General features: G+C 44.6%; 1 protein-coding gene across 5 annotated transcripts in view; it reads left to right on the top strand.

Moving 5' to 3' along the window:
• The window catches only part of KCTD1 (potassium channel tetramerization domain containing 1), a 150,655-nt gene that overhangs the window by 37,136 nt on the left and 92,948 nt on the right, over window positions 1–20,571 (top strand). Inside the window, exon 1 of one of the 5 annotated variants that reach the window (XM_075125259.1) lies at window positions 13,202–13,921. The exons of 2 other annotated variants lie outside the window; for them this stretch is intronic. Coding sequence is in view for 1 of the 3 variants with exons in the window: in XM_048840511.2 (XP_048696468.2) it covers window positions 14,495–16,333 (1,839 nt within the window). In the remaining 2 variants the exon portion in view is untranslated. 2 more of the 5 variants (XM_075125260.1, XM_048840511.2) reach the window with 2 other exon arrangements.

A 20,571-nucleotide genomic window follows, 5' to 3' on the forward strand; every position in this document is an offset into this window, starting at 1 on the left:
GGATGACATGGATGGTGAATCAAGTGCTGCTTTGTCTATTACATCAGTGAAGACTTGTTTATGAATGTCATTTCAACCAGCTCCTCTGCAGAGGTTTGGCCTACATTACTGACTTTGGTCAAAAAACAGAGCCACATGGTTAACGGAGGTTATATCACTGAACCATACACAGGAGATTTGCCTGATACAGTTAGAAATTATTGAAAAATTCTGTTTTGGTGGGAAAAAAATAAAAATTTGAGCATTTGATATTTTTGATGAAAAGAATTGAAAATTTTCATTTAATTTTTAATCTTCACTTTGTTTCTGTTGTCAAAAATTATTATTTATTATAATCCCCTCCTCTAACATCTTTTCCTTTTTTTCTCCCATTGGAAAAGGTTGGAAAAAAGAGGGTGGGGGAAGAGGGAAGTGTGTGTGGGGGGAGTAGTAGGGGAATGAGAGAATGTGTGGGTTTTTCCAAATTTCTCACCTTTTATATTACTTTTTTGTCACCTTTTTCAGTGGGGGGGGGGGAGTGGGAGTGAAAAATGAAAATGTTGTTTCCCTACCACCACTTTTCCCTTCTTTCCAGTTGAAAAGTAAGAGGAAAAAGTCTTACTTTCTCTCACTTTTAACTTTTTTAAAACTTGTATCACGATTTCCAGTGGGGAGGGAGGGGGGATGGGGAGTGCGGGAGGAGGAAACTAAAAACCATGAGAAAAGGTGGACATTTTCCCATGATTTTGAAATTAAAAAAGATGGGGGGGGGGGAATCTATATTTAAAGTTGTTTTAAGTGATTTTGTTTGGTTGACACTTTTAATAGAAAACAAGTTAGTCTGCTCTAGATATTGCAGTCCTCCGTCTACAAGTGTGGTGGCCAGTTCAGAATACCTGTGTTAAAACTAAAGCATGACGAAATAAGATTGTACGATTGGCTGGCTTGTTAGAGGTACAGTGGAGTGAGGTAATGTTCTTTGTCCTTGGACTTTGAGATCCTCCATGAACTTTGCATTCATGGTGAGACCGTACAAAAAGCTAACATCACCTTTCCACACTCTTCCCTCTTCTCCTTCCTCCCTCTCCCCCCCCCCCCGATATAGGCCTTTTATAAATGTATTTACAGCATGAAGGTGAGCCGTTATTGATCTATTCCAACTGGTGCCTTGAGCAATGACTGCTCGTTCCTTTATAAAAAGCATTTTTTTCCTCTTGAATATGCCTATGTAGTTCTGCCATGTTGTTTATGTGATTATCTAGCAATGAACCCCTCTGTACTTGCTGAAATAGTGGCATGCTGGAAGAAAAATACTGTACAAGAGTGAGCTGTGATGAATCTGCTGAGCAGTCACGGGCTGGCAGAAAAAGAAAACGTTCTTTGGCAGTTGGAGTGACAGTTGGTCAAGAGTGATTCGTTGAGGCAGCGTGGTATTTGAAGGTAGTTATGTTTGAGAGCCAGTGGGTAAGGAGCTAGAAAAGCTGTTCCTAAGCTGCCTTTATTAAAAACCGACCTAGATGTGGAGCTGTGTAAAAGTGGAACAGCAACATGAAGGGGCCACAAAGAATATGTTGGGTAGTCCTTAGCCCTGGCCAGGGGACCTGCAAGATACCCAATTACCTCTAGGGCTGAAATGAACTAAGAGGGAAACTAAGTTAATGGCGACCTTTTCTCCAGCCCTAGTCAAGTCATGTGTCAGAATGGGACCCATCAGATAACAGAGCCTAGTCGTCATAGCAACTGAGGTGCCTCTGAGTTGTGGTACGCTTGGTGCTCTACTAAGTACTAAAAAGGGCTAGTCTGCCACAGCACTTCAGCACCCCCATCAGGTGAAGATGATTAAAAAAACCTTAAAGAACAAGCTTGCTCACGAGATGTGCACCGCTTCCTTGTTTTAGCCAAAATATGGTATGAGAATTCTCTTCTTGTATTATTTCAGATGTGACCAAAGCTAGGAAGTGCATGTGAAATTTGATGTGCTGCCAATGGAATATTAATTACTAATTATCTCAAAGGAATGTGAGGTTTTCCCTAGTATATTCAGTGGTGTAGTGAGGAGCCTTCTCCCTTGACTTAATCAGAACAATTCAGTAGGAGTCAAGTAGCTATTTTAAAAAAACAAACCCTAACTCTCTCGGATCTGACAAGCTCATTTGGGAAGGAGAGATGAACAAACTCAAGCTAGCTCCTATTTAAGATGCACGAGTTTTGCCTATCTCAATCCTGGTCTTTTGAGGGAGTCTTTTATGGCTGCTTTGCTTTCAAAACTAATTCTACCTCTGTGCTATGTGTATTACTAAGGTTCCATAAACATTCAGATACTGTTGGATTTAGAGAGGTTTTTGGTTTTTATTTTTATTTGAACTTTTTGAAGATATCAATAACAAATAGGCCTTGCTGAGAAGAAGTAAGTTTTTTGAGATTTTAATTAAAACTACAGAAGCCAAAAAAAGAGAACTGAGGATGTGTAATGCTATATCTAGAGATGGGCAGAAGCATACCATCATTATTACAAAAAATATTGCAAAATTGAGTTTTTGTTAAAGGTAACCAGATGGATAGTACTAGGTACAAGTACTGAGACACAGAAATAGGTAAATCACTGCAAGTGTTCTCATGCTGTTCTGCCTAGGTGCCTTCAAAAGAGCTTTGCACCCACTAACTCTTAGATCCCATTGGAAAAAAATTAGGAACTACTGGGCGATAAGCCTTTGTGGAAAAACTGGCCACTTCATTTAGGTGCCAAAATGAGAATATTAGATACAGAGGTCTCGGCATCCACTAACTGGGGCTAGGCACGCTTGAAAATCTGGTCCTGAACATTTTGAGCCAAAAGCAGTTCATTCTCAGTCTTTGACCCCCCCTCTTTTGAGACTGTCAACAAAGTTGCCAAGATGTCTGTTTGTGATGTGGGGACCTATCCATTAGGAAATAGGCCAAACTAACAACTTATTTCACACTGGTCTCGTATCATTTGGCCACCGCATTACCAACCCCAAGCATTCAAAAATCATGAGACTAGCTTAAAAATCATGAGGGTTATTTTAATGTGAGTTCTTTTTCTTTGCCTTTAGGGTGCACTTACTTCACATTTTCGAGCTTGTCTCTGCAACCATGAAAGCTAGAAGCTTCAATTTAAACAAAAGTAAAGTTAAAATTTTCATGCAATCTCTTGATACCAGCATATGGAGCTTTAAGAGAAACAAAAAAACGTGTGAGACTTAAGGGTTGGCAGTGCTGTCATGGATATTACTGCATGGGCCACATTCGTACCAGCAAACGAAGGTTTTATCTGTCGTTTTATGAATTTGCCAAACCATCTGTTCCCTGGGAAACTTTACTTAAATTTGGAAAACCAGACTGATATAAAATCTCAGGTTGTTGAGAGAGAGGTGGTTAAATTGTTTACAGCTGCCTGGGAATTAATACACTTCCTTTCCTATATAGTGTAATGCATCGTATTTCTCAGCCAGGTGCAGGACACCACATGAGGTTCTTGTAGAACATTCAGTTGGCACAAGAAACAACATTTTTAAGTCTTCACATATAACTGAGTTACCAGGGCTCAATAATCATTTTCTGGAAGATTAGTCCTGCCCTACAGCAGGTTTTTATGATCATTAAAGCTAGAATGAAAGCAATGGGCCTGGATTTCACACTTTTGTATCCTGCTACACTGGGGCTTTGATTTGTGACTTGTTTTTCTCTGCAGTGGGTGCTTTGACACCATTCTGAAAGAAAGAAACTGACAGTACACAAATAAATAAGCTAAATTGTAGGAACAGCTCCACAAGGGGGTAACTGCCACATTAACTTGGAGAAAAATATTTGAAATAACTTGATAACCATTTTCCAAGGCTGCTCATTGAGAGATTGTGCACTTGTACATTTTAATCGTGACCTTGTGGGTTATTTGTTTGCTTGTTTTAACAAAGCTCAGAAGTCCTAAGAACCAAGGACTCCTCTATCAAATAATTCTATAACAATTTCAGCCCTGGAATGCGCAAAACGATGGCTTTGAGACAGTCTGGCTAGACAGCATAATTTGAGTCCCCCTTTTTTTTTAAATTTATTTTATCAGCAATTTAAATGTTGTGAAAGGAACCTGAATAGTGATCTTCAATGAAAAAAACCCACCCCCACTGATTTTGATGGGCTTTGGATCAGGCCCTTAGCTGCTTGCTTATATGAGTGAAAGATTAACTAAAACAAGGGGCAGCTTAGTGATGAAGAAACGGATGTCTGAACAGGGTTGCATATTAAAAAAAAAAAAAATCCTCAGATTTCCTATCCTTTTTCTAACATACCATATGCCCAACAAAATACGCTTGCAACTCTCACCAAGTCTTCCTTTTCTTCTGCTTTTAGCAGAAGTGCGCGCTCGCTCTCTCCTTTCTTTACTTAAAAATGTAGAACTGTTTCAGGTGGTTTGTGGGGTTTTTGTTGTTGTTGTTTGTTTGTTTTTTTAACTGTCTTGAGCCTTTAACCTAAATAATATAGAATATATTTCAGCTGCAGCCTACATGCCTTAAGCTCTGTCTTGCATCCTGGCCTCTGCCTTTTAAACCTCAAGCACTGAAATTCTGAACAGATCTCACCACAGACTTTGCATGAATAGTTATATACACCAACATCATGTCCTAGTCCCTCTCAAGTGCCAGCCAAACCAAATTGCTGTGGCACATAAACAATTCTGTTCATTTTCATTCCCATTAATATACTGCCAAACACAGTAATAGTCTAAAACTTTTAGTGATATGAATAAAATATTATATCGTGGACAGCAAGAAGGAAATGCAGTTTATTCTCACTCAATCAGGGGATATGCTTTTTCCCCTTCAAAGGCTGATAAATAAAATATCCTAGCGTAATCCTTGATGCATACTCTACTTATATAGTTTGTGTGTATAAATCTTATAGCATAACTAGAGATTTATATATGTGACATTGCAGTGAGAAGGCAATATTAATTATGTCATTGCATTATTACAATGCCAGAAAACTTCTTGAGTTGGCCAAGAGCAGATGTCGGTGCAGGAATTATATAAACCTACTTTGCCAAAACACTACCAAATGAAGCTAAGAGAGAAAAAAAGAAACTAACTAATTGTATTTGAATGTCAGTCATGACAATCCAGAGACTGCATTTTCTTTGCTAAAACCATCTGAGGGAAGCTACAGCAATTCTTAATGACAATACGTTTTGTGTGTCATGTGAGCTGATCCAATTTTAAAGTGGTTAAAATGTGTCCCCAGAAATGTGAGGAAGGGTTTTCAATCAAGTTAAAGAACTTTAAGTACGCAAAAGCCATACTGGGTCAGATCAAAAGTCCATTTAGCCCACTGTCCTGTCTTCCGACAGTAGCCAGTGCTGGGTGCCCCAGAGGGAATGAACAGAAGAGGTAATCATCAAGTGATCCATTCCCAGCTTCTGGCAAACAGAAGCTAGGTACACCATCCCTGCCCATCCTGGCTAATAGCTATTGATGGACCTATCCTCCAGGAACTTATCTAGTTCTTTTTTTTTTTTAAGCCTGTTATAGTCTTGGTCTTCACAACATCCTCTGGCAAAGTCTTCCACAGGTTGACTGTGCTGTGTGTGTGGGGGGGGGGAGAGAATACTTCCTTTTGTTTTAAACCTGCTGCCTATTAATTTAATTTGGTGACCCCTAGTTCTTGTGTTTACTCCTTCTCATAACACTTCCTTATTTACTTTCTCCACACCAGTCATGATTTTATAGACCTCTATCATGTCCCCCCTTAGTTATCTCTTTCCCAAGTTGAAAAGTCCCAGTCTTATTAATCACTCCTCATATGAAAGCTGTTCCATACCCCTAATAATTTTTGTTGCCCTTTTTTCTGTACCTTTTCTAATTCCAATTTGATTGGAAAAACCCACCTTTTTTACCCAGATAGACAGACACTTAGTGGTAGGGTTGCCAGGTGTCCAGTTTTTGATGGAATGCCCAGTCGAAAAGGGACCCTGGCAGCTCCAGTCAGCAGTGCTGCAGGGCTAAGGCAGGCTAGTCCCTACCTTTCCTGGCACCTTGCTGTGCCCCGGAAGTGGCCAGCAGGTCCAGCTCCTGGGGGGGCGCACAGGACTCTGCACACTGCCTGAGCACCGGCTCCGCACTCCCATTGGCTGTGCTGGGGGGGAGGGGTTCCTGTGGGTGAGAGCAGCGGGCGGAGCCTCCTACCCACCCTCCCCTGCCTAGGAGCTGGACCTGCTGCTGGCTGCTTCCAGGGCCCAGCACGGTGCCAGGAGAGGCAGGAAACCTGCGTTAGCCTCGTTGGGCTGCTAACCAGGAGCCGCCTGAGGTACGCCCAGACCCCAACCCTGAGCCCTAACTACCAGCCCTGAGCCCCCTCCTGCACCCCAAACACCTCATCCCTGGCCCCACCCCAGAGTCTGTATCCCCTCCTGCACCCCAACCCCCTGCCTCAACCCATAGCTCCCTCCTGCACTCTGAATCCCTCAGCCCCAGCCTGGAACACCTGCCCACACCCTCATCCCAGAGCCCATATGCCCTCCCACATTCCAAATCCCTCTGCCCCAGCCTGGAGCCCTCTCCTGCACCCTAAACCCCTCAGTTCTGGCCCCACCCTGGAGCCCACACCCCAACCCCGTGCCCCAGCCCAGTGAAAGTGAGTGAGGGTGGGGGAGAGCGAGCCACTGAGGGAGGGGGAATGTAGTCAGTGGGGGCGGGGCCTCACGGAAGGGGTGGGGAATGGGTATGTGCTTGGGGGGGAAAGGGTGGGGCTAGGGTGTTCGGTTTTGTGACTAGAAAGTTGGCAACCCTACTTAGTGGTGCACTCCTCACAACACAGACACCACAAAAGGAACTCCTAAAGTACACTACAAAACAAAGACTAGCTAAACAAACCGTTTTCATGTAGTAGAAACCAGCTGTTTTAAATTGCCGTCAGCATCACAGAACCAAAGAAAAATATAATGTTGAAACATTAATGGTTTAAGTAAAAATTAAATAATGCATTCCATAGTAACCTCAAACAACTTCTGAAAAAGCTGCTAAAACTTCCATAAATGGGAATGCACGAATAAAACGTGACTTCAAAGGGCTCGAGAGACCTGAGTATAGCTCTTCTGTATTTTTGGGAGAAAAAATGCATCCCCTTCTTTTGCAGCTGAAAATAGGAGTCTCAAAAGGTCTTAATTTTCATCGTGCTAGCAAGGTGTGTGAGACATATGATGCTAAAGTTCTTTCCCTGAAGAGTTTACAGTCGAAATAGACAACATTGCAAAAAAACAGTTGTTAGAGTTCCATGTCTTTAGTATTGATTGGCACATCACTTTTGGTATGACCTTGTAGACTCAGGGAAAATGCATTGTGTTAAAAAAAAATATTTTATTTTTATTTTCTCTTCTCTCTCAATGTTAAATGTGTACACCAGTGGTTTTCAAACTGTCCGTCACGACCCAGTACTGGGTCACGGAATGTAAGGCACTGGGTTACGGCGGCTCTAGTCAGCACCACTGACCAGGCTGTTAAAAGTCCCGTCAGCAGTGCTGCACAGCTAAGGCAGGCTAGTCCTACCTGTTCCAACACCATGCTGTGCCCCAGAAGCAGCCAACAGCAGGTCCGCCTCCTGGGTGGGGGGGCGCGCACAGGACTCTGCGTGCTGCCCCCACCCTGAGCACTGGTGCTGCTCTCCCATGGGCCGGTTACTAGCCAATGGGGGAGCTGGGTGGGGGGTGGTGCCTGTGGGTGAGAGCTGCTTACATGCCTCCACCTAGGAGCCAGACTTGCTGCTGGCCACTTCTGAGACACTGTGCCTCTGCACCCCAGCTGTTTGACTGACCAGGACCTGCCGAAGGTAAGCGTGCACCACAACCCCCTGCCCTGAGCCCCCCCCTCAAAACCGTAGCCCCTTCCTGCGCCGCCAGAGCCCCCTCCCACACCCTAGACCCCTCATCCCCAAGTCCACTGGGTCACAGGCATCAACAATTTTCTTCAACTGGGTCTCTAGGAAAAAGTTTGAAAACCACTGTACACATATCACATTGTGCCTGTTCCCCTGGCTCCCTCCAGTGCACTATCTGGCTTAATGACATCCAGACAGTCTGTCAATGAGTCAAGCCTCATGAACAGCTATATGCACATAGTTGTGTTCCATACCATCCATTTCCTCACCCTCCTACCCCATTCAGATGACTAGTGACAGGACCTATTACTACCTTCCAAAGAAGAGGCTCCATTGTGAGCCAGCTTGCATTCCACCTTAGTTCCATAGCCTGCCAGGAATATGGGTTGGTGGCTGCTCCATGGAGCTGTGACCACATATGTGGTTTTTGGTATGGTTCATGGAGTCCTCAACACTTGGCCTTTTTGCAGTCAGAAGGAGACTCTGGAGTATACATACCCACAATGGGCCAGTTTGCAGGCCCTTTTCTGCCTCTTCCACAATCTTTTATTAAAGTTTTGCTGCATATCCCCCCACCTCTTTTTATTTATGTACATCCTATCTGTGGTCCCACAAAGTCCAGAGACTTCATCACTCTGCTTCTGGCATTGTCCAAGATGGCCTCCCATTAATCCAGGAAGAGGAAGCTAGACAACGGGGTGGATTATCTGTGACACAGGGGCCTATTTCCTGTCACCTGTTTGTTCATATATTTGAGCAAAATTTCTCTGGGTGGCATCCACTGACTCCTAGGACTTGTTCTCTGAGTGGTAGGCGTTGTCCAGGGTTCTTTGTTCAGGGTTGTCTGAATTCCTTGTTTTTACTCTGTAACCTCGCTCCCATCCCTGTATTTGCATTATTTGTCCCCCATATGTAGTTGATCCTTTTTGTTTTGCAACCTCTTCCTTTCCTTCAGAGATGATCATTTGTTTTTTCTGGGAGGAACCCACTTCTTCTCAAGGATTAAATAGGATCATTTTAGCACTGCCCAAAACAGCCATTTCTCAGTGCAGGATGAGGGACCTACTCCCTTACACTTGTTGGATCACACATTTGGGCAGAATTCCTCTGGATGGTGTTCAATGGCACTTTTTTTTTTTTTTTTTTTGGTAATAGTGCGTGTCTTCTCAATGACCCCTTCCAAATCCCTCATTCTGAACCTTGATCTCCTCATCCCCATTCTGGTTTCGTTCTTCATTTCCACAAGCCACTTAGGTGACCCTTGTGTTCTGTTTCTCCTTAGTTTCTGCTAAGGGGGAAAATGTTAGTGTTTTCATAAACAGAATCTCCTTTTGGGCTCTGCCCACTACAGAAGCTCAAATAGGTTTAACATGTCCATTACAGCAGGTGGCCTTTTAAGGATGGACTTCTGGGTATTTTTAGTTCTTGGGGAAATCCCCATGAAGCACCTGACTAGAAGGGACACATGACCAGGAAGAATAATGGGAACTGGTGATTATCTACAAGGACTATATGAGAAGTAGACTGAGTTCAGGTTGAAGGAGATTAGGAACTGGAAAAGATCTGGTGTGGGACTTTTCTTCAGGCAGCTATCCTTTTGCAGGCTGCTGTGAAGAACTGTGGAACTGGTGAGCTGCCTGTGCAGAGGGATCAGAACAGGAGCAAGACTAGCAGGAAGCAGTGATAAAAGTCCTCAAAGGGCTGGGGAGCTGGATACAAGGGTAAAGAGTTGAATACCTTTAGTGTAAAACCATTAATAAACCAGAACCCAGAGGGGAGATCTTAGTTTGGAATACTAGTTCTGTGGCATATGAATACTTAGAGGGATTGGAAAAAAAGGGAAACTGAGGCCAGTGGTGAACCTTAATGTGGCAGGTACTTTGATATTGTTATGTGGTGTTTAACATCCTGTTAGTTAAAATGTGTTTAATGCTGCTTGAAATATGCCTTATTTTATCAGTGTGCAAAGGGCTTATGTTAGAATAGGTCCCAATCCTACAATGTTCACAGTACTCATTGCAGAACTGGGGCTTTGAGCTCCAAGGAAGGTGGAGTAGATGTGTTGATTGGGGTTTAAGTAATACCATGACAGTTAGAATTAGATGACTTCGGCAAAGGGGGTTAGGCAATGTAGAATTATTCTCTACAGTCCAGTTTCTGCTGCTTTTAACCAATCTAGTTTTAAATGTCTTGAGCAATAGGGCTCCCAGTTCTTTTGGGATACACCTGTGCAGGCTAAGTCTCCCCTCCAGGAAGACTTCTGACCTGATATTCAAGATGAACTGTTAATTTCTCCCCAATTACAATCCCTTGTAAACTATTTTCGTTCTCTAAATTCCCTCCTGTTTGTTGAGAGGTCTAGAATATGTAGTGAAGTTTGTATTAAGGTTGCCCACGGTGTCCTTTCTCCTCTCCAGCCTCACTCAAAGTTTTTTACTTCCTTTTTACTTACTCATTATGTACTTGACTCCACATGCAACTCCAGGTCTGTCAACATTATATATTTCCTGTAATCAGAAATCAATGATTGAAAGAACATCCAGACAAAGAAGCTGTCAAGCTGATGGCTTTTCTTTTTTTACACTTTAAAAATAAGGGTGGTTTTTTTGGGGGGGGAGGTTCCCCTTTTGTCCTCAGGGGTACAGAATTCTTTTAGATACATGCGTTCATGTTTTCTGTGATCCTCCTATAGGATAAAAGTAACCATTTTTAAAAATGGAAGTCAATTGTTAATTAGCTAATTGTTTTTAGCACATATGGGAATTAAATTTAAAAATAAACTCTAGGACATTGGTAGATCACTAGCCCTTGAGATTGATTTTTTTTTTTCGCAAGGTGAACAATTTCTCATTGTGTCTTTCAGATCTTATCCACAGCGTAGTCTCTCAGCTTTGTAAATGTCTGTTCTGACTTAAAGTCCTCTTCAGTGTACAGTCTCCTAGATTCTGGCTCAGGACTGGGCTGCAAATAGCAGATGATAGAAAGTTATTTGTATCAGGAGATTATTTGGATAGTAAAAAATCTCCCTATATGATGACTGCCTTTAATACTCCGCTCTGTTATATTAGTGTAAGCACAGTAACTTCTTTGACTTCTGTATAATTACTCTGGTGTAACACAGTACTCCTTTCAATTATATTTTGGGCATGATAGTTAGGCACTTTTTCTGTAGCATCATGTTGTGCTTATTTCAAATTTGTCTAACCTACTCTAAAATTTGCACATCAATTCTACATACTAATTTGTCTCTTGCAATTAGCATTAATAATTTTAGTGCAGCAGAAAGAGTGCTATTGCTTTTGCAAACTTCATATATGTGTTTCTCCTCCAGGGGCTATACTGAAGCTTAGCCTTGTGTAAAATAACTGGCTGTCTGGTCTGTGACTCACATAGATTACTTAAACTTAAAATTGTTCTAGAAAGCTTAACGAGTAAAAGTCCTTGGTTCTCAGCATTAAAGAATGTCTGACAAATTCGTATGCCTGCTTTAATTGCCATCCATCAATTTTGCAATTAAGATTGATTTCAGGTGCAATGACCAGCCACAGTAGCAGCTTATATTTATTTGAATTGATAAAACTATATATCAAGAAATCACCTGTCTGACAAAAAATAGCCACAAACTGATCAACAGCCACCAAAACTCCCACAGTACTAGAGGTGGAGTGGAGGAGGAACTTAAATTTGTATTGAATCTGAATCTATATCAGGAACAAGCTACCATATTGGAACTTCACAGTATAGTGAGGAATATCAAGCTTTGCCTACAAATATTTATCTGAATGGAGTTAGAAAATTCTTACTGATGAAATATAAACTGAACTGCACCATACATGGGTGTAACTAACCTATTAGTGGAGGTGCAAATTTATTTATTTTGGGAGTGTGGTCTGAAAAGTAGCTTTCCATTGAGCATGAAGAGTTCTGTTCAGAGAATATAATAATGGTAATCTTTTTTTTTTTGAGGAGGGGGGCTTCATCCCACAGTAATTCTCAAATATAAATGTATGTTTACATGCAGTGAAATAGAACCAGGGCTAAAAAGGCTGTAAAAATGAATTTGTACTCCAAAAAGTGACCAAAAATGGCAAAACTTTATTAGGCAGATCTGCTTTCTCTGAGTATTCAGTTTCTCTGATGTTTTGTTTTATTTTAATTTTTTTCTCATTACTGCAAAAATATGGTAAGCATAAGAAAATTGGATTTTTTTCTTGACTGATCAACAGAACTGTTAACTAAGTTACACAGGTAGTGCTGCAATAGGATCTCCACTTTGTTCAAATTATGCCCACTTGGGCTGCATAGATAAAACAGAGAAGGCAATACATGCACAAGTGTAATTGAAAGCATCATTTGGTCATCTGAATATTTCTGGTGGTGAAGTGCACACAACACCATCTTGGCTTTCAAAGCTGGTAGGTTTAAAAAAAACAACAAAACCCTTACACCTGTAAACTTAGAACTTCGGATTTGGAAATTGACATAATACATGTAGAAACCACCTGATCCTACTTTTACAAAGTCCCTTGTCAAAATATGACCACACTTTTTTACTTATAGGTGAACCATATATAGATAGAAGCAGAGGCCTTCTTCGCAAGAGAGAGAAGATTGCCATTATTCTTTCATATCCTCCAATAAGATTAGTAAAGAATGTGCACTCTCCCCTTCAAATTTTGTGTATTAGACTACCTTTGTATTATTCATCCATAGTTTTTATGGATCACTGTACTGCTGAACTGAACTCCATATAAACTGCCCACTACCAAGGCTCCGGCCATTACCTGTTTATAAACGAGGATTATTAGTGGTAAGCCTACAGGCTGACAGACTCTTGCAAATAGACTGAGGTGGGTATTTTAAAAACAAATGCAAATTATTATTCGAGTTAAAATGTGTTATGAGTTCTTGCTGACATTTGTGCCATCTCAGAAAGAGGTGATCTGGTTTAACAAAATTGCTCTACAACCAATCCCTTAATATTATAAAAACAAAATTCATGTGGAGAATGTCAATAACTTTCCATCACCTTTGTAGATCACAATATCCACAGACTCCCCTTTTACCTATGAATCATATCTGGGGTATTCTGGTACCTGTTCTGACTTGTCTGTCTCCTCACATGATTTCTTCCTACCTTTGTTCTAGTTGAAAATACACCAACTACAGAAAAGGGTGGGGGAAGGGTATTTTTGGTTAGTGAGGAGGATAGGGGAGGAGCAAAAGTACCGAGTAAACATCAATTAATTTATCCAGATTTGTGATATTAAGTAGTGATGGTAGTGTTTAAGGTTTCTGATCACTTCCTTTCCATATGTGGGGGGGGGCGAATGTTTTTGTGCTGTTTTGACGAAGTTTTTGAATGCTCACAATGTAGAGAACAAAAGTGAGAGGAAGGGAGAAAGACGATCAGAACAACACTGAGATAAGTTTGTGAAATCTTCAAAATGTCACCGGAAAAAAACGAATGATAGTAATGAGAAACCGAGCACGACTCGGAGCTGCTGAGGGTACCAAGTGGTGGATTTTGTCCCTAGGATCCAGTGTTAAAATGATCAAGCTGAAAATAAGTTTAAGGCTTTTTGCAAAGCTGGAGCGGAGGAAAACGTTGGTGCCTGTGTTCTGCACGGCTGGCGCGGCGCTTTGCGTGTGTGCGGCTGCCTGGCCTCGCGGTCCGGATAGATCTGGACTGCCTCTTTGCCTGCGGAACGTTGTGTGGGTTTTCCTAGCCCCGGCGGCTTCCTGTGCTACTTGCTGGCTTCTTAACAACAAGGCAGGAACCAAGCGGGCTGTTGGCAAAGCCGGACGCAGCAAGGCTGCGAGCCGGTCTGTAGCAAGCAGAGGGGGGAGAGCAGAGCTCTTTTCGGAAAGGACTTTGCGCGGGACCTGTACCTACAGCCTGCACAGCCAACTCGGCCTCTGTGGGCTTCAGCCGGGGCTCTGCTTCCCGGCCGCTGCAGTGTCAAGGAAGCCGAGCCTGGTCCGAAGCGGCTCCGAGGGCAAGGGGGAGCCAGGCTGAAGTGATGACACGAAGTTTCGCTCCCGCCGGCGTCCCAGAGTGAGTTTCACTTTGCTGCTGGGGGCTTGTTAGAGCGGCGAGGCAGGAAGAAGCCGAGCCGAGCCGCCCGCGTGCAGTGCCTGCCCCCCTCCCCAGGTGTCTCACCTGCTGCCGCTCTCGCTGCACCGCGGGCCTGGGGGTGGGTGGGGGAAGCGGGCTTTAGCCGCCTGGGAGGCTGCTCCAGCGCCCAGCACGGGGCGGGACCCCCGGGGGGGCGATGAGGGGCGGGGGGACCGCAGTGCTGCTCTCCAGGCATCACTTAGAGCCCGCGGGCTGGCCGGCAGGGAGTGAGGGTAAGTAGCTCCCGCAGCCTGGGCGCTGAGGCCGGCAGTCGCTCCGCTGGCGTCCCCCCTACCGCGCACCGCCGCCTGCCTCTCCGCCCTGCCCCTGCCGCGCTCTCCCTTCCCTCTCCCGCCGCGCGGCAGCCCCCGCCGCCGCTGGGAGCGCGCGGCCCCTTTAAGAGCCCAGCTTTGCCTCCCGGTAGCTGAAGGTCATTAAACACAAAAGCTCTCCAGCGCTGCGGTCCAATATAGCGCATGCGCCCTGCCCGAGGACTGGCAGGGAGACGGCAATATGGCGAGAATGCCTGGCAGCGGCGGCGACTGGAACACCGGCAGCGGCGGCGGGGAGAACAATGCGGGGGACCGGCCGCCGGGCCGCGGCGGCACCCACCGCCCCCACCACTACTGCAGCGCGGGGGAGGACGAGGACGGGGAGGACGACGATGAGATCCAGGAGGTGCAGATAACGGGGGACGAGGAGGACGGCGCCGATGGGGGGTTCCTGCTACTGGACGAGGAGGAGGAGGAGGAGGAGGAGGAAATGGGGCTGGAGTGGGACGCCGAGGAGGAGCCGCTGGAGCCCGAGCCGGTCCTTATGATCAGTATGGACCGGGGCAGCAGCGGGCTGGACTCCTCTTGCGGCGGCGGCGGCGGCCGCCTTGGAGGCGGCTGTGGCGGCGGCATCGGGGCAGCAGCAGCTGGGGGTGCCCCAGTCCCCGCTAGCGCCCGGGGCGCGGAGGACTCGGACCCGGAGACCGACCTGCTACTGCAGCGCCCCGAGCGGGCCCGGCTGAGCGAGAACACCCGGCTGGCCACCCGCTACGCGGTGCGCATCTTCCGGGAGTACCTGAGCGAGAAGTCCCAGAGCCCGGACTTCGAGACCATGGACAAGGGGGCGCTGTGCCGGGTGCTGCGCTCCTTCTACGCCGAGGCCCGCTCCAAGAGCGGCCAGCTCTACTCCAAGTCCTCGCTCATCAGCATCCGCAGCTCCCTCAACCGCTACCTCAACGAGCCGCCCTACTGCCGCACCCTGGACCTGACCAAGGACCCGGAGCTGCGCGCCGCCAACCTGACGCTGGCGGCGGTGATCCGCAAGCTGGAGGAGCAGGGCGCGGGGCCGGTGGTCCAGAAACAAGCCATCACGCGGGCGGACCTGCGCAAGCTGTACACCTGCAGCGTGTTCAGCACGCAGAGCCCCTTCGGGCTGCTCAACAAGGTCTGGTTCGAGACCTGCATGTACTTCTGCACGCGGGGCCGCGAGAACCAGCGCGAGCTGGAGGAGGACTCCTTCGGGCTGGCCATGGACGAGGACGGCCGCAAGTTCGTCTACTTCAAGTCCCTGGGGCCCTACCACAAGTCGCGCTCCTCCTCCTGGAGCAAGAAGCGGGCGGAGAGCAGCGACGAGGAGAACCTGCCCCGCATGTACGAGACGGGCACCGAGTTCTGCCCCTACTCCAGCTTCGTCAAGTACCTGGCCAAGCGCAACCCGCTCTGCAAGGCCTTCTTCCAGCGGCCGCGGGACCACTGCAGCGAGGGCGATGTCACCTGGTACGAGAACAAGGCCATCGGCAAGAACCTGCTGGGCACCCGCATGCAGATGCTCTCCAAGGCGGCCAAGCTCTCCAAGACCTACACCAACCACTGCATCGGCGCCGTCTCCATCGCCACCCTCAACAGCATCGCCGGCATCGGCACCAAGCTGGGCGGGCACCACCCGCACCCCGCCGGGGCGGCAGGGGGCTGCTACACCGCCGCCCAGGCCATCCTCAACGGCGGGCACCGGCACCGGCCCCCGCCCGCCCCAGCCAACACCTACATCCTCCCCAAAGACAGCGACGTCCCCCACGTGAAGGCGGAAGCGGCCGCTGTGACCCCAGCCAAGCGCTCCCTCTACGAGGCGGTGTACACTGGGGCGGCCGCAGCCGGGGGGGATGCCTGCGGCCCCTCCTCATCCCCCAAAAGACTCTGCCTCCGCCCCGCGGAGCCGCTGGACGCTGCTGCCGCCGCTGCCTCCGTGGTGGTGGTGTCAGTGAAACACGACCCCCTGCCTCTCCTCCTCCCCGAAGCCAATGGGCACAGAAGCACCAACTCACCCACAGTAGTTTCACCTGCTATTGTTTCCCCCACACAGGTAACAAGAAAACCCGACCCATCTCTATACACAACCCCTCCTTCGCTTCCCAACCCTTCCCCCCTCCAGCGCCTGCTCCAGCCAACACCAGACCCCTTTGCAAGGACCAAAGCACACTGCGCACCCTGGGACACTTCAGACAGGCAGCTGCTGCCTCTTTGACCTTCTAGTGCAAGTCTCACTGTACAGGCATGAAATAGCCTTGTTGCAAGTTACTAAACTTCCGTGCTCTTAGCGCGCCCCGCCCCCCATTCCCCGCCCCCCATGGAGCTCTCTAAGTAGTTGCACTGATTCCTGATTTCTGGTGTTAGCTGCAAGTTTGGGCTCTCTGTGACTTAGAGCAAGCTTAGAGTTAATCACCTTCCTTGTGAGAAGGAGGTATGAAATCCCAAATCACTCCTAAGCTAAAGTTTAGAATTGTGTTCCCAGAACGATAGGATTAGTAAATGGACTGTGCAGGCTCCTGCTTTCTTTTTACAGTAGGTGTGAGTTTTACATAAATCAAGTCAAAATATTAAATAAGAATTTGAAAGATAATTAGCATGCATGATCTTGATGTGCTAGTGAGTTGTTTAAATAACCTCATAAATGCAGGAAACAGACAAGAAAATACTCAATTACACCTTAGTAAAGAGGGTGTAATTTTAAACTGTAGAAGTTTTCAAGAGAGTTAATGTGACAATTGCATTCATCTTGTGTGTGTTTATTAAAATAGCTCTGTTTCCTGGCAACCATTATTTAAAAAAAGTAAATTGGCTTTAGTTGCACAGTTGCATTAGTTACCATTGCGTCAAAATAGACAGCATTCGATAATGTCAAAATATATAGCAACAGCAAAATTCCTTGAGTTAGCCATAGTGTGGAAGGAGATGAGATTGGGTAGGTATGTTTCATGTAAGCAAATTAGCCTTGTCAGAACCCTTGAATAGGTATAGGTTTTGGTGTATGCATCAACAACCCTTCCACCTATACACATTCCCCCTTCTCCCAATCCTTTCCTGTTGATTTTCTTGGTGGGTTTAAACCCAAAGTTACCGTAGGACTCTTAATTAAAAGATATACCGAAGAATACTTTTACTGTTGAGTTGGAAGTAGGAATTCATTCTAACTAAATCTGTAAAACTTTCTTCAGTTATGTTGCACTCTGTAAAATACTATGTTTCGGGCAATACTTTTAATGCTAGCTGCAGTAGGTGATTACAAAACACCCTCTGACATTCTGGTGTCAAGCAATAATCATCTCAGTCATAGGCCTGAAAGAGCAGTGTTCAGTGAACACAGGTATATGACATGCCTGAGCAGTTTTCAAAGTGGAAATACCAGTTCTGGACAAACTGACCCTTTCAAACAGTTTGCCAGCTAATCAACCAGCCTGAAGGCTAATTGAAAAAAAGAATCTTTCTGTGAATTATAGTATTTATGTTGTCTAAAATAAATGTGACCTCTCCTTACTAGTGGGGGGGTTTGGTCACTTGAGTGCAGTACTGTAGTTTGATCTCCTGCTGTGTATATCTGGTGTCTTTGAATAGCTTAGAGGGTTGATTATGAGCAGATAGTGTTTTTGTTTTAGCTTATTATTTCAGATATAAGCTAACTCTCTTCACTATATTTTAACTGTAAACTTACCCATTCATTGGCTTATGACTTGGAAAGATATTTTAAAAATTTAAAGGTATTTTAGTTTAGAATAGCTCTGTGTACATGAGTAAGGAAGAGACAAAGGGAATAAGGCAACTGAGGTTGACAGACAGATGTTTATGGTTAAACACACTTTTACTTTTATCAAGATGGGCCACTTTATTCGTCTTAGTTAATGTAGTTCTACTTGAGTCATAATACTGTATAGTTTGATACCAGACCATATCTTGAAATTTCTACTGCTGCTTATAATACTTAAACTTCCCTTAGGTAAGCTTTATGTAAGTGCTGTACCGTCTTGTTTTTTTTTTTTTAATACCAATGACAATTACAGACAAAAAGCCAGGCTATTAAGACAGAAATATATAAAGTAGATGTTTGTTTTCTTTCTTGACTATATCAAGAAAGAAAATGAGAACTCAGTGACAACGTTAGCGTCAATTTTGAAGTAATTATATGGGAACGTCCAATTCATCCTTGTATAGCTCATCTAATGGTGAACAAACTACACACTCGCTTCTGAAGAAAAGACTCATTTTGCTTTCTTTACAAAACAGATTAATTTAAATCCTTACTGATAGTTGGGGGAAGTTTGCTGTTCCAACTGATGCTGGAATGAGCAGTTGTGTTTGTTTGTTTTTTTCTTATGGGACATATCACAGAATGAAAATATACCATTGCTTTGTAAATGTGGGATAGAATTTTTTTTTTCCCCACCATTTTTAAATAGAAAGTCAATGTTAAACTTTTTCTCCTTTAGCTACTTTTGTATAATATAGCTATAATGATTGAGGTCCAGGGCATTTCCTGGGGAAATTAATGACTGGCTCGGGTTAATGGCCCGAGGCATCGCTTCAAACCATCAGCTATCCCAGCTGGTCATTAATCCCCAGGAAATGCCCTGGCCCTCCATCATTATTGCTTATAAAAAAAAAAAAAGACTTTCTAGGCCTTATTAACTGAGTAGATCTCCTCAAGCGGTGTGACACTGAAGTCCATTGTTATCAAGAAATCGGTAATATTTGTCAACTTGACAATTGCAGACTGCTGTTATTGACCTCTATTATGAGTTTATTCATAAAGGGACAGATTCTGCCTCCCTAGTGGCATAAGGTACGACTCAGTGTGAATAAGTGGCAGAATCTGGCCCACCATGAAAACTGGGTTACAGTGTGTTTGTGCTGTGTATGTGTGCGTTTTTCATAGCGTTAGTGACTTTAAGCAAGGTATAAAAGAAGAGTGAAACAAAAGTATTAAACTGGATTTATTTAGTTCAGAATTTGAGAAGGCTATTAATTTTATGGATTATCATTGCTGCTTCGTCTTTCTTCTTAACCCTGAGATGTCTTTTAGTGCTGTTTGCAGAACTGCTGTAGGAGCCTCCTCCTGAGCCAGGGAAAGGTACATTAAGTGTTCGTCTTGACACATTTTGATCCAGCTATTGCTTTAGGTTGCAGTCCTGAGAGACATTATACAGTATATTTTAAACATACACTACCGTACCATCATGCCACCACCTTCACTTCAGTCTTTATTTGCTCTGAAGCGTAGCAATTTTCCTGCCACTAACAACAGTACTTCAGCTGAAGTTGATGACAGAGGGATGTAATTTAGCTGTTGTTCATCTCTAGTATTATTGAAAGATGAATAATAGCTGAAGTTTAAGCTTTTGATGTTGCAATGTGGTAGCTGTTGAGATTTATAGACTTGATACATACTGAACTTAGTACAGTTATAATAGCCAAAAAGAGGTCTAAGAAAAACAGATCGGCTTCTGCCGGGGGGGGAATTACCCATCATTTCAGAAAAAGCTTCTGCTATGATGGTTCTGTAGCATAGTTGTGTTCTAGGTACTTCTGAGGAATTCCATAAATATCAAAATATAAATCCTATCAAGCTTATAATAGTTAAAGCATGAGCAGTGTTTGTGTTTGTCAGCACTCTATGTTGCAAGTGTTCATCAGGCTTTCAAAGTTGAAACCAGGGCTAGCTTTCTTTTATGGAGCATGAGAGTTTTCATTGCCTTAAATGCTTCAGAGAAAAGCCATATGTTGACAGAATTAGAAAGCTGGTTCTGATTTCAAGTTCTGAAAAGGCAAGGGGGGGGGGGGGAAGTACTTTATCTCCTTAAGTATGCAGCAGACACAGCTGATAAGTCTGTCTGGGGTTTTTGGTTCATTTTTGGTTAAGAACCTATCTACTTGGTTTAATTCTTGAAACTTAGAAATATAACATTACTATAAAAGTGGAAAAATAATTCTGTTTGCTTTAAAATTTGTTTGTACCATAGTAAAACCAAAGCCTCATTGTGCTGGGTGCTGTACAAGCATATAAGATAACAAAGCCACTTAGAATGTAGGCTCTTCAGAGCAGGGCCCTTGCTTTGGTATACGTTAGTACAGTGCATAGTACAATGGTACTGGGACTCCAGGCACTACTTTATTAATAATAATAATAATAAAAAAAAAGACAAGATTCATGCCTCAAAGGCAGGAACACAAAAACTGGGTGAAGAGTGATTGGCAAATAACATGTTGGTTTTGTGTAGGTTTAAAAAGTAAAGGAGTACTTGTGGCACCTTAGAGACAAACAAATTCATT

Source organism: Caretta caretta, chromosome 2, assembly GCF_965140235.1.
Source record: "Caretta caretta isolate rCarCar2 chromosome 2, rCarCar1.hap1, whole genome shotgun sequence".
Lineage (NCBI taxonomy): Eukaryota > Metazoa > Chordata > Testudines > Cheloniidae > Caretta > Caretta caretta.